The sequence below is a fragment of the Geospiza fortis genome, unplaced genomic scaffold (genome assembly GCF_000277835.1).
Source record: "Geospiza fortis unplaced genomic scaffold, GeoFor_1.0 scaffold27, whole genome shotgun sequence".
NCBI classification, from domain to species: domain Eukaryota; kingdom Metazoa; phylum Chordata; class Aves; order Passeriformes; family Thraupidae; genus Geospiza; species Geospiza fortis.
Genome location: NW_005054329.1, coordinates 1,255,939 through 1,270,616, shown reverse-complemented (window position 1 = coordinate 1,270,616; position 14,678 = coordinate 1,255,939). Strand labels below are relative to the sequence as shown.

Below are 14,678 nucleotides of genomic sequence, written 5' to 3'. Positions count from 1 at the left end.
CTCAGAAGTATTTCTGTGGATAATCCCAACACTGTGTTAAAAAAAATGCAAGGATGGAAAACATATCAAAAGTTACTCCAGTCTCCTGGTGTCTTGTTATCTTAGGACTTCTTGCATTTAAAGATAAAACTCTGCAATTTAAACTTAAACCTAATATTGATTCTTTCCATCCTCCTGTACCTGGCAAGTAATGATTCACCCCCAGCCAGCATTATTTCTAATCATGGAATCACATTCTATTTTAGGTTAGTAATGGTCCTAATGATGAACTAAGTTATCTTTGCCAAGACACAACGCTCTTCAGGGCTTCTATGCAAACATGATTTTAAATAGCAAAACCACACAATCCAGACACCTTTTCCTTCCCTTCATTAAAAGTATTATTTTCCCTTTTTAATGATTTCTAAATTTCACCTAATTTTTTACAGTTAAGATGAAGTAAAATGACATTAAACTACAGAAGATTTTTAAAACTAATCCCATTTCTCTGCTCAGGAGAGGGATGACTCTCCACATGCTATTATTTTCCTTGCAGGAATACACTATTAAATTCTTTTTCCCACCTTCTTTTCCTTCCGTCACCCAGTGTTTGCAGCATCTTTACAAAATGCATTTGAAAGAACCAAGGCATCTCCAGGCCCATTTGGGAATTTCACAGGCTAAAATCTCAGTTCAGCTGCTTCTGTGTTCCAGTGTCTTCCCTGCACCTCATGGGCCCCAGTGCCTCGTTATTCTCTGCTCTAGACTCAGTCTACTGACACCTTCTCACACTCAGGAGATAAGCACAGACACCCCAAATCTCCATAGCAACCCCTGTGCATGTGGATGAATTACCTTCCCTTCCACGGAGCAGCCAACAGCCTCCTTTGAACATCAGCTTTTCCTTTATTTATTTGTTTGTTTGTTTAGGTTTGCACGCCCCACTGTAAGTGCCCCTGCCCGTGCACAAAGCCAGCTGCACCCTTGCCTCTCCCTGCTCCCACAGGATGTCTTTTCTTCTTGCATTTCCCCCAGTTTTGTAACAAACTTCCCTTGATTATTACCCATGAGTGATCATTCCATGATTCAGTTTAAAGTTATGCAGCTTAAGCATGACTCATGTACATATTTTAGAAGTACTACATCCCACAGAACTGGATCTCATCTTATGGAGCATCTCAATAAGTAACTGTCAACAGCAAGTGCTTACTTTGCTTCGTTTAAGACCAACACAGACACTTCAAGCATGTTTGAGAGCAAAGGACTGAAGGAGTGACAGGAAATAAAGGTACATAAGAAAAGCATTTGTTTGCATTTACAGCACACACTGACAATTATGTCTGTATGCTTTCCTTAAACCCATGGGCAAAGGGTATCCCAGAAAGCCCACTGGGTGAGAAGATGGGCATGCTGAAGGGCTTGGCACTTCATAGTGAGATATATGAAATGCAACAAGATATCCTTGGAGTAAAAAAATAACAGTTATGTGCCCTTCAACACCTTGGAACAGGAACACATTGACCAATGGCTTTACTCAGCCAGGGTGAAATGCTCTAAATAACAAATATGGAGAGGGTAAAGAACAGCCTTAAACTGGGAAGAGTTACAGATTATACTGCCTCGAAATTATCTGGACTTTAAAAAATTGGTTACGAAGGAGTTAGAGCAGTTTGGTACGCGAAGCTTGATTTTAAAAAGCAGGATGAACTAGACAGCATGAGAGCCTCAAGATCCTCACCAAAGTGACAATACAGAGAGAGGATTCCAAAGGCTTAGCTTGTCAAGGAATCTCTTCTCAAACCACGTTTAAAAGCATACATGAAAGCACTGGAAGAGAGAATTCTAGATGTGGCAGACAATCAGAGATCCCACTAGGTTTGAGACATCTGGCATCAGTTGAAATCCATCACATTTCATTTGGGGATCAAAGCCTGCTGTTAAGTCTATCACAGGTTGAAATAGTAGATCCTGAACAGCCTTTTCATCCCAATGCAAATTAACCCTTTTTCCTTGACCAGAGAAACAGCTCCTTTTCATTACTGACTCCAATCATATGTGCTTGTCAAGCTATGCCCTCTAGTACCAAGTTTCAGCTGAAATTTCAGTAGCATTATGAACTTTTTATTATAAATCAAAAGTGCTCCCTCCCAGTCACCAAGCCCCGTGCTCTGGCACGTGCTGCAGTGAGCTCCAAAGCCACTCTGGGACAGAGTTTGTGGCACCATCTGTAATGCAGATCAGTTCCTGAAGGGAAGAAAAATGTTGCATATAGGGAACACCTTATAAAATAAGGGCCTTGTTACCCTGGTAAAACCATGGCTCAGGCCTGCTACTTTGGCTAGGTAGAAGAGGGCAATGGGAAAGTGACTCAGCTGGATTGGAGAAAACAAGTTTCTATACCCATTACGTGTTCGTATTGTGGTGTTTGGTGATTGGTTGAATTATGTTTGTTATGATTTAAAACTATGCAACTGATAAAGGCCTAACTGCCTAAAAAGGCCTGGTTTTTGCACCTGCCTGGGGACTCTGCATCACTTTGCCTCATACAGAAGAACTTTACACACTTCTGTTCAAGAGCCCCACTGCACAGCAGCCAGCTGTGCTCGGCTGCTAAAGGGATTTGCCAAATATTGAAAAGTCAAAGCTGAGCATCAGGTGTGTACCTGTGATACCTGTGTGTGAGTTCTGAGACACAAGAGTGAATCCTTGCATTTTGGCAAATCAGCTACGGAGGACATTGGGGTAGGAATGAGAGTATTTCAGTAACAGAGCAGAAATCAATTATGTGCACCTCTCTTCTGCATTCCCCAAACCACTTGTGTTCCCTACTGGCAAGAAACAAAGTTAAGTGAAGCAAGAGGTTTTACAGCTCCCTTCACAGGGAGGGAGCTTCATCACAGGGAAGAAATATTCACATACACAGAGGGAGCACACACAGCTCCTAATAATAAGCAAAGTTGGTAGGAAGTCATAAAAGTTAAACCACAAGCAGAGCTGAAAGAGCCAAGTGAAAAATTCATGATTATGTCGGCGCTGTGGTACTTGCAACTGATAATTTGAGAATGCAAGGAACTGGGCTAGGCATGTAAAAATCACCTTACTTACAGCAAACAAGCACTTGCAGAGCAAGATGTCAATAGGAAGGCTACAAAGATCAAGTCTGAGTTTGATATTTGAGTGCAGGTTGTTTATGACCACCCTGTACGATGGTTTAGGATTCACAGCAAACATGCAGATGTAAAAATAAACACATAAAATCACAGCACTTGATCTTCACCTGCAGAAACACCACTGATGAACCTATCCACAGAATCCCTGAAAATGTATGACACATTAATTAACAGAAAAGTCCTTCTGGCCCGTTTCCTGCCCAGCAAGCCCACTTTTTATTTATGAGACTTCTTGTCTAACCATCAGCTTAAGCAAATGATAAAACCAGGAAACTGCCCACAATTATTTTCTCTGAATATTCAAACGGTAATAAATTCTAAAACACACTGAGGAGTTAGTGCAGGTAATGCTCAGTGTGGAGGAAGATCCGTCCCTTATCAAGCATGTTCATAAACAGCCAGGGTTACAAATGAGGGGTTTTATCTGGGCTCCCTGCATAGCCCAGGGAACTCTGCCTCTAGGAAGGCACACAAAGCCTCTCTCCCATGATTACAGTGCCTGGATCAGGGTTCCTGTTGGAGCAACATGCACAAGTTACTCAAGCAGCTTCTCTCGGCAGTTCCACCTCTGGATCAGCCCCAGCGTCTCCAATTACCTCTGCATAACCCGAGGGCTCTGCCACAGCTCCAGTTTTGAAGGAGGAAGTTGCCATGTAATCTCTTTGGGAATGTTGTACACATCTGTCAGCAGGGACAGGATGCTCCTGCTCCTGACAGATGCATTTGTAAGCCTTCAGACAGCAACCCAAAAGTGATCCATTTGTGGAAGAGAGGATCTATCCATCTTGTACTTTAACTACTTCCTCCCTGCTTTTTGATGCCAGGGAGGGGGTGTTCCCCAAGGTGATGCACTAATTCAGTCTGTATTAGCTCTAAGATGAAGTTTCCAAGCCAGTCACCCAGGGCCAAAGGTAATAAAAAGTGACATGATTTAATTACTTCTGTTACAGTTGTTCAGCAACGAAAGAAGGCGTGACATGAAGGCCTAATTAATTAAGTAAAATTGGTTTCTGGTCAGAAGGCAAGACCAGTGAAGTAGTTGGACTGAATGCAGTACTATCAGCTTTTTCCAATTCCACCAGCAGTGATACATTACTAACACTTGACATTTTTGTTGTGATTCTTCTCATTGATATTTTACTGCTGCAGGTGGGAGCTCAGAACATCCCTGACAGTGCAAGGCCCCAAACCTGTTGCTGCATGTCCTGGAGCATTTCCAAACTCACGTTCTTGCCCTGCCTGCCCCAGCCCCGCTCCAGGGTCCCTCTCTCCCCTGGCCCAGGGCCCCAGGGCAGGGTTTGGCCCTGGCAGTGTGCATAGGGGAGCGTGAGGAAGCTGAGGCTGTGGGAGCTGCACCCCCGGTTCGGGACCAACAGACAGCAAGGAGAGGCAATGGAACACACTCCCAGTTTAACTGGAGGGCACATTTCTGTGGGACAGGGCTGGAACTCGAGAGCCCCAAGGCTTTTCCTTTGCAGCAGCCTGTGGAAGGAGCCCCTGGCTGCAGCACCCATCACTGCAGGTTCTAGAGTGAGATTTGGAAGCATTTGCACAATTACGCTGCTCATAATTCAAACTCTGTTTTGTGTCTGTCGTTATAGGTCATTGTTGGCCAGATGGAAAATATTAAGGAAAAAGCATTGCAACTAAATCAATGGGCTGCAGAGTGCTGCCAAAAGGCCCCAGGCTAACTACAAGCAGATTTGCAGGCAGGCTCTGCTCCGGCACAAGGCGGGATCTGGCACATCCTCTGCCCTGCCTAACAGCAGGAGGGCACGGGGCCAGCTGAGAGCAGCTACTGTGCCAAACAGACTGTGCAGGGCTTGCTGCTTGAATGCTTCCACAGAAAGGCAGAATCCATGGGCTCCCTGTAAACAACTCCCTGTACTTCTGGCTGCTACCAACCCACAAGTGGGATAACTTCATCCCACTACAACATTAATGCAATACGCAGCTCAGCCTCGGAACCAGAATCAACATGGAAATAAATAAATGAGCACCAGTGATAAAGGACAACTGCTCAACTTTCAACTAAGAATAATGATGCGTATATGCACAGACATAGTGAAACTCAAAATCAGCATCTTTACTCCAATGCCAAGCACTGTATGGGCATTCTTTGCAACCCATGATTTACAAGCAGGGAGAGACTAAAGTTTGACTACTGAAAATCTGACTTTTAATATTTATTTCCAATATCAGTACTTCCCAGGTCATATAAATTTTTTTGTACAGCTTATGAATGCTCTTACCAATGAGCAGTCTGGTTTATCTAGATGTTCAGTGGGAAAAAACATCTTCCTAATATCACCCAAATAACCTCTTATGAACTCAGCATCTGAGTGCAGCCAGCCATGCCTGCAGATAAAACTTCAAACTCACTAGATGGACATAAATAATTTCTGTTTTTGGTGGACAGTAAGAGAAAAGAGTTATAGAAACAGAAGGGAGCTTCTGGTTCAAACATCATCACCAGCTGATCACACAGAGCAAAGCCTTCTTCTTCAGCAAGGACTTCAAATCCCCTACTCCAGCCATAAGGCATTATTAGCTTATTTAAATTACCACTATCTTATTTAAAGATACTTGAGCAAGAGAAGAGAAGGCCTTAGAGGCTTTCTGGAAGAAGTCTTCAGAAAATGGTTAATGGCAGAGATAAAAATGGAGGACAACAAATGTGCAGATGTAATACAAAATTCTATTCTTCTTTTCCTGGAACAGTAGTTTCAAACAGCTCATCTCTATCTTGTAAAACTTGTAAGGAGAATAATGGAAAACCACAGGAAGTTTGGAAAAGCTATACTGGAGACAGTGTATCAGGAAGAAGAAACACAAAGCAGATAGCTAAATTTAATTGATGTCAAGCTCCCTCTTCACTGGGTTCATCACTTTTCCATATATATTCTGACAAGCAACTGAAAATAAGAGCCAGTGTCTGTTTAAGCGAATCAACAGGGGTAAAAACCCTAAACTTTTGAGATGTAAACTGTTTTATAAACATGTCAAGTTAAGGCAGAATGCCTGCAGCACCCGGAGCCCCTCCGGCCCTGCACACGCCCTCGGGGCGTTCGCACATTTTCTGAGCCACTTCAGCTCAATTTCCTGTCACCCAGCACACAAAGTTGCCCTGCTCTGCTGCAGTTCCAGCTTGTAAGAAACTCCAGTTTCTGTGAAAGAAGGTCAGGCTGCAGCTCCGAGTCCTGCCTGCCCTCTCCTCTGCTCTCTGAAAGGCCCGTACAAAGGAACTGAGCAATCTCTGCTCTCCAGCTCTCACTGACAGACAGCGCAAGTGCTGAAGCCACTGATAAAAAAATAATAATGAAAAAAAATCTATGAAAGCATCAGAGACTCAACAGCAACATTTTCATTAGGTACAATTCTGTTGCAGTTTTGAATCAGAGATCCAATTGCCCATGATTTATACATGTATTTTGTGGCCTTTGCCATGTCTAACAGAAGCAGTTTGCCATTTGCTTTCATCTCCCAAGCATTTTAAGTAGAACAGGGATTCCAGGGTCGATACACCTCAAGGACCAAACAGACTGTCCAAAAAGTGTTCCAACCATTTCCAGCCATTACCAAACATCTTCTGCCAGGCTTCAAAGAATCATACAGATATGGAAGTAAAACATTGATTTTGGCCAAATCAATGAAAAGGGAAAATTCTAGAAAACAACAGGACAATTACTACAAAACAAGCCCCATCACAAACACTCCATCTCCTCCCCCAGAGTAGGCACTGTCAGGGCTGTGGGGTTGGGTTTTATCCCTCCCTAGCAGGGCTGTGGGCTGAGCCCTCTCCCCCAGCACGGCCTGGTAGGGCTGTGGGGCTGCAGGGTTGGATTCTCCCAGCAGGTCCCTGGGGCTGCAGAGCTGCACTGTCCCCAGCAGGGCTGTGGGGCTGCAGGGTTGGACTGTCCCCAGCAGGTCCCTGGGGCTGTGGGCGCTGCCTGGGGCTCTGGGCAGGGCAGGGCAGCGCAGCCCCCGGCGCTGTCTGTCTGTCTGTCTGTCGCATGGCTCAGGGCCCTGCCAGTTGGCACGCCCGAGCCAGGAAGCTGTCAGTTCCAATCAGGGCCCAGTCCTGCAGCCCTATTAAAGAAGTCTTGCTGGTTAAGGGGCGGCCACTGTTTCCAAAGCATGGGAAGAAAAAAAAAAAAAAGAAAGAAAGAAAGAAAGAAAGGAAAAAAAAAAAGGAAAAAAAAGAGCTCTGCTTTCCTTAGATTCGAGCTGGCAACTTTCACTGACTGGAGTTTTCAAGGAGCTATGAATGAGCCTAACAAAGGAGTTCTGTGGCCAGTTTCTGGCTGAAATCCATGTCAACAGTTTTTAAGGTCACAGGTCACACTAACTAACATTTATTCCCAGCAGACCCCGCTCTAAACACAAGCTGTAAGTAGTACAAATTTGGAATTTTTCTGTAATCCCTTGAGATATTCCTGATCCTTCCACATGTTTCTGCTCAATTAAAAACAATTCTCACTTTGCACCACAAGAGAGGCCCCTGCTCAGAAATCTTATTCTGTCCTAAGAATAAATGGACAAAGACTGCAATCAAAGGGAAGGAAAGGGGGGAGGAGAGGAACTCACAACAAATCACACCAAAAACCTCAAATAACTCCATACAGAATCACATTCAGTTAGTTACATTTTCTGCCATCTGTCACAAACTATTATGGATTCATTTCTTTTTATCTTAGAAAAAGAGTGGTGCAGAGCTCAGCTATTTTGGCCGAGAGGGATTTCCACACAAATGTTTCTGCATTTCACTTCAAAAGAAGGATTTCAGTTTGCGTACAAAACCTGAATAACCCAACAAAAACTCCAAATTCAGTACAACTGAAATCACATTGCAAACATGGGACCTTTGCAAACCAGTAACTTTGCCCAGAAAGTTCGTGAACCAAAGCAAAATTACACAAACTTGGGTTTTCTTTTGTTTTCTTTTTAAATAAAAGACCAGAGCTCTTCACTTAATCCAGAACTATCTACACTGTTCTCCCTAAAAAGCCCATGTGAAATCTGATGCGAAATTAGAGAGAAACAATAAAAATTCAGCCGCTTAATGTATAGCTATTAGGATTTATCCCATTGCAGCCGAAATCCTGAAATTCTTAAATAAAGTCTTAGAAAGAAAAAGCATTTGGGTGTGAAATTCCCACATTAGAACACAGAATTTGATGACTGGACATCAGCTCTTACTCGACTGTAAAGAAAATAATTCAAAAACACATTTTAAGTTTTGTAGCACATTTCATCGAAAAAGGTAGTCTGGAATTCCAATTTTTCTGGGAGATGTGGATGTGTGCGATGAGAAGTCACCTGAGCTCAGACCCCAAATCCTCCGGGGTCTAGGACTCACCTGGGCTCCCCCCAAACCCTGCGGGGTCTGTTCCTCACCTGGGCTCCCCCCAAACCCTCCGGGGTCTGTCCCTCACCTGGGCTCCCCCCAAACCCTGCGGGGTCTGTTCCTCACCTGGCCGTACCTGCGCCCCCGCGCGCCCTCTGCTGGCGCCGCCGCCGCAGCGCAGCCGCTCAGGGTCACCCCAGCCGGGCCCGCGGCTGCGCCGGAGCGACAGAACCGGGCCAGGGAAGGGGAACCCGGAGAAGAGAGGCCGGTTCCCCACTGAATACAGTGGCTCTACATTGAAAACACCACAGAGCACCCGGAAAAGCAGGTTTCAAAGTTACCAGAGAGTTCATCAATCTGTGCGAGCTACTACAGCAGGAACAATGCTGTGGTAACTACCTCAAAAGCAGGTTTCCAAGCAGTATTGGTTAAACCAGTCCAAGCAGTTCCCTGCCAAATGGAATTGCCTCTCTGCTGGCCACAGGATAACCCCACTGCTACTGAACTCCAAGAGGCGCCTTGCTGTGCTCTGCATCCACAGGAAAAGCCTCTGGGTCACTTCAAAGCTCAAGTCCAGACCCTGACTTCTGGCCCTAGAGTACTTTGCTTCCAGGACATTGCAGAAATTTTTTCAAGCACTGAGTGAAAAGAATTTCTTTTTTCTGCTGTTTCTCTTCAATAACTAATCTAAACATGGGATGATTTTCCACCTTCAAACCATTTTACCATGGCCAGACCCATAAAATCCCGCTAAGCCTGTAGATGGATATCATCTCTAGTAATAAACACCATCACTTAGTTCTTACACTGTTGCTGAGCATAGTAAGGAATACTTGAAGCTTGCTGCCGTCCAATCTGTAATTTAAAAACAATTAAACAAACGTTCTTTTTACCCCCATTTGCTTTTATTTATCGTTCTCACATTTTTCAGCATGTTTTCCCCCACCCATTTACCATGCACCATCCTTTAGTACATAAAGGACACTGAGAAGATTCACATCAGTAATGGGAGCTGCAGTCCCGGGAATAGAGGAAGTGATTTCATGTATTGCTGATTTACACTCTTTATTATCCTCTAAAACTTGCATGAACTTGCATTAATGATGAGCTTTCTTTTTCTCCTCAGTGCACAGAAGAAGCAACAGGAAGGAAGTGAAGAGTCCCAATTCATCCACTGTGGTTGGGTTTTTTTGGTTATGAGTTGAAGCAGAAGGCATTTAACTACAACAGAACTCCTCCATTTCTTCTTGGCACTCACTCAACATAAGGGAGCTGACAGCAAAGAACTCTTATCCAGGAGGGATCAAGAAGGGACCCAGACTATTCCTCATTCAGTTTGTCTTTTTAAAACTGTGTTTCTCCTTTAATTTGACATTGATCAGGCAAAGTTACCCTCTGTAAGCAGACACTGCCCACATGAGACTGAGGGAACCAGCACCCAACTGCACAGGGGAGCAGCTCTGTGGGAAGAGCTGGGAAACACCTTCCTGCCTGCAGGATCCAGTCCCTGCTGCTGGACTGCCAGAGCTAATAATAGCTGAAATGTCTGCTACAGCACAGGCAGAATGGAAGAAGATACTGAGCAAACACCTGTCACTCTGCCTCCCACTCAATCAATTAGCAGTTTGGGTAGATCTCAGCATTTCTCCAAATATTAAGCTCCCATTCCATGGCATTGCTGTGTGCAGCCCCCTGCAAGGAGAGTGACCTTGTATTTTGCAATGTCCCCCCTGGAATGCTCAGAGGAGCACATCCAGACACACCAGGGCTGCACTCTCACGTGCCCCACATGGGACAAAGAGAAGTTCCTGTGTTCCTCTGTCCTCACCCTGGTTGTGTCCTGTGCAAATCCAGCCAGGGATGGCCCTGCCAGATGTGTCCAGCTGCTCACAGAGCAGGGTCCTCATTTGGGAGGCTTCAGCCCCAGCTGTGCTGTCACCTCCCTGGCTGTCCTCAGCCACCTCTGTGCTGGCTTTACCTGGGCTACTGTTCCTCAACTCCCAATTCCTCGTGAACATGCAAAAAGCAGAAAGTAGAGGACAGGCAATTCTTAAATGTGTTTAAAACAAGACACATGAAAATCTTCAATCCATGGAAGTTCTTAATGGAACTAAAATATTGGTAGACATCAAAATTTATTTTACTGGCATCATTTCTGGACACGGCTGTGGGAGGTTATGAAAAACTGCTCTGATAGAGCCTCTTGGCCCATTTTCTGTGAAATGCATAGTTCCAACTTTCACTGACAGTCTTTATTATGCCAAGCTTCACAAAACCCTCAACAGGACAGAGGAAAGCTCACACACACAAACTGTGGGGCTGTGGAGAGCATCAGTGACATCCTCTCAGTTACCAACAGATGTTTTGTTAATAAAACTTGCATGTACAAATGTCCACAAAATGTCTTAACAAGATCAGTTGTGACAGCTAAAGATAACAGCTGCCATCATGCAATGTCATATCAAATTACTGCAAAGAGACTTTTTTTCCACGTTGTTAACTCCAGAACGTTGACTACAAACAAATACAGTTATCTACAGAGGAACTCCAAGTGCAAGGGATTCTGCACCACTTGTGCAGAAGAACAGTGACTTTGAGGAGCAGATAGGGAAATAACTCTGACCAGCTGGAAGTGGTAATTGCAGTGTAACTGCAAAGTCAAACAGTGCTCCTGCAGTCAGGCAGAAGCCAAGCCACAGACCTACCTTAAGATACAGAAGCAGCTCTTGGCCCCCGAGGATAAGCGACAGAACCCAAACCTCTGCTTGCTGTCAATGTCTGTGAGCACAAAGGTGAAGTTCTGCCCAACTTGGTTAATGGCATGGCTGGAAGCAGAGAGCAGGAGAGAAAAATTACTGCTGAGCTAACTCTGTGTCAAGTATCACATCCAAGTCATTGAACCTATAACATTTCCTCTTTCAGCAGAGTTTTTTGAAAAATTAACTACAAAGTATGCACCCTCCAGAAGTCTAAATATGCTTGATGAGGGAGGAGTGGGGGGTCTGTGGTTTATTTTTCCCATTTCTTAAGTGTGGGAGGATACTAATAATGAGTTTATCTTTAAAAGAAAATGGTTCTGATTATCAACCAGCAACCAACCCCATGCTCTCTCTTATAACCCAAATACTTCTAATTATAGGAAATTAAGACTTATTTCAGGTCATGTTCTAGGGTTTTTATAGGTTTTCTGAGAACTGAGAAATCTGACTTGCACTGACATGTAGCTTTACAAGTCACTCCTACCAACTGCAACAAATACCCTGGTAAATCCAAAGCCATTTAAGTAACAGCCACAGGCCTTAAAATATTCTCTTCTGTGACGCCACATGCAAAAAACCAATTTTTGTGGGAGAGTACACACTCAGTGCCTAGAGGAAACAAAGGAAAAACAGACTTGCAGGAATAAAAGCTGGATCCAAATGGGAAAGATGTCACTGTCCAGCTTAGAAAGAAGAATCCTTCAGTGGATTCCAAACAGGGAAGGGAAAACATGCTGTGATGAAGATGAACAAAAAGACAGATATTTAAAGCATTCCAACAGTCTGAGAATTAGCCAGTGTGAGTACTATCATCCTCCTGAAATCTAAATGTCAGCAGAGCAACTACTTCCATAAACCACACTGAGCTGCTGGGGATACCCAAAAATCCCTCGCTGGTGGTGTGTTTTATCTGTAAAGCTTGGATGTAATGTTACTATGGTGATTTTAGTATGGTGTTTTAAAAGGGGATTATATGCTTAATTTTAACAAGGTTGAGAGCAGAGTGTGTGTGAGAAATAGCATTAGAACTGACAATTAAAATTATGGAACAGGGGGAAAAAACACGTTTCATTAGCAGCAGGGAGAAGCTTGTTTATTAAACAACTCAGACAAGCTGGTGAGTTCCTCCAGAGCAAACCTAGAGAGTCCTGCATTCATGTGACCTGGAGAAACCAAAGCTGGCAGGTCCTGCTCAAGTTCAGTGCCATTTTTTCACATGGAAGGATAAACTTCCCCACATAAAAAGTGTTCTTCCTAAGATTTTACTATCAACCCTTCAGATTCGCAGCTCTGCTTTCAAATGGGCAGAAGGTCTATTTAGAGCCTCACAGGATGGAAGCAGCATAAATCTCATCTCTAAGGGGGCAGACAGAAGTTAGGCCTGGAGGGAAGGGGAGAGGAGTGATTTCCATAGAATCCCCCCCAGCACCCACACCTGCCCAACACAGTCCTGGCAGGGAGCAGGAGCAGGGAGCAGCTCTGCACTCCTGCAGCTGGAGCAGAGCCTCTGCCTCATTCCACCACCACCACAACAGCAGCAAACTCCTGGGCCACTGCCTGAAGGAATGGCCAACCAGGCCCTGGGGTTCTGAGCAGTGCCACAACTCATGAACAGAATCAGTGTGAAAAGAACGGAGTGTCTGTGCCCCTGAGTGCCAGAACCTCCAGTGCCACCCCTGCCCGCTTGCACACCCACAAGAGAAGGAGCACAAGCATCTCCTCCAGCTGCCACAGCCTTAGTCTGGGTGTGCTCTGCCTCCTGCAGGGTGGAAATCCATTCTCCATCTGAAATTATTAGGTGTGTTCTGGGTGACAATGTCTCCTTTTCAGTCAAACTGGCTGGCTGCAGTCTTTCAGTGACAGTCTGTGATATTCAGACAAACAAGTGGATCCAGAAATGGGAATCACTTTTCATTATGTTCTCATTTGCACCCCATATGGGTTTTCAGTGTTCTATCTTTCAAAATGCTATATTGCTGAGGAAAACCAAAAACAACAAAACAAACAAAACCCCTAGGTACAATAAATCTACACACAGAAAGCATAATCATTTCTAGTAGGAACAAATACATGAGAAAAATGTATGAGTATTTCCCTGCTTCCACCCCTTAGGAAATGAAAAGGATGAGCAGTAAAACAGGGATTCCAAATTCTAAAATGAGAAAAAGACTTGCAGCAGTTTAATCACAGTAAAGGTCAATTCCCTCAACCCAAACCATTCTGTGTCTCAGCTGATGAAGATAAGGCATTCTGACCAATTAAGAGATGAGATGAGCACTGGTGCAGTCTTTCAAAATTTCAATTGTTGTTCTTTTCACAAAACCATCAAGAATAACTCACAGTAAATGCAAAACTAAAAAAGTTCTACAGTTTCTTAAATTACAGGAAGTAAATATTCTCAGATCTTCTCACATTCATTTTATAATTTCTCCCCCAAAATCAGAAGTCACCTTAAGTAGCTGTCAAGTAAAGCAGCAGCATTCCAGCAACATGAAGAGGCCTTCAAATGTAAAACATTTCATTAATTATCCCACCCAAATTTTGGCAATTAAGAAATAAAATGCACAAGCAGACAAAACTTTGATATTAATATGCATATTGGACAATTCCTACCCAAGCATTTTCCATCCAAGCATTGTACAGAAGTGAAAAAAATGCCCTCAGAGTACTCCAACTTTTAAAATTTCTTTTTGTTTCATGGTGCCCATAAAAACCCCAGGAAAAAGTGATTCTGAGACTATAATTTGCACTCAGGTGCTTTAAGTCCCAGTCACACAGACAGAACACTATGAATGGTATGGCTTTTATTTTCTACAGGGGTTTTATTGACAAGCTTATTTTCTTGTAAAGTTTGAAAAGCTAACAATACCTGTCCACATAGAAGGGGAAACAAAACTTGGTCAGAGTCTGTAGAACTTCCTGTAGAGAGAGAGAGAAAAAAAAAGATAATTTATACATCTATGGGGACCAATAAATCTAATATTAACCACATCACACAATTTCACAAGTTTGCCCTGAAGAAATAAAAGACAGATGAAGAAATATGGGCTTTATCAATTACATGGAAGTAGTACCAGGCAGTCAATCATGTGAAATAATAAACATGATCAAACTTCATTAAAAATGAAAAATTAATCAAGATTCACACATGGGCAGGCAGCAGGAGCCATCCAGCAATTCTCCCCAGAGGAGGAGGAGGTTGGGTTGTTGAGTGTTAACACCTCTCTGGGGACAGTCCCTACCCTGACCATATGGATCAGAGTGAATAACACCAAACCACATGGGCCTGGCCTGGCAGGACCACTTCTGCTGGCACAGCTTTGGACTGTTACCTAGGAACAGAGGGCTGGGGATTAGAGAATACTTCCTAACATCAGCAAGATAAATAACAAAAGATGAAGCCAATAGGTCTCATAGCAGGAA

At 43.8% G+C, this 14,678-nt stretch overlaps 1 protein-coding gene across 1 annotated transcript in view; it reads right to left on the bottom strand.

Moving 5' to 3' along the window:
• Nucleotides 1–14,678, bottom strand: part of DENND1A (DENN domain containing 1A) — a 160,062-nt gene that overhangs the window by 88,273 nt on the left and 57,111 nt on the right. The window contains exons 4-5 of the mRNA XM_031057270.1: nucleotides 14,125–14,174; nucleotides 11,202–11,321 (exon numbers count right to left, since the gene is read on the bottom strand). Of these exons, the coding sequence (XP_030913130.1) occupies nucleotides 11,202–11,321; nucleotides 14,125–14,174 (170 nt within the window). The remainder of the gene's footprint in view (nucleotides 1–11,201; nucleotides 11,322–14,124; nucleotides 14,175–14,678) is intronic.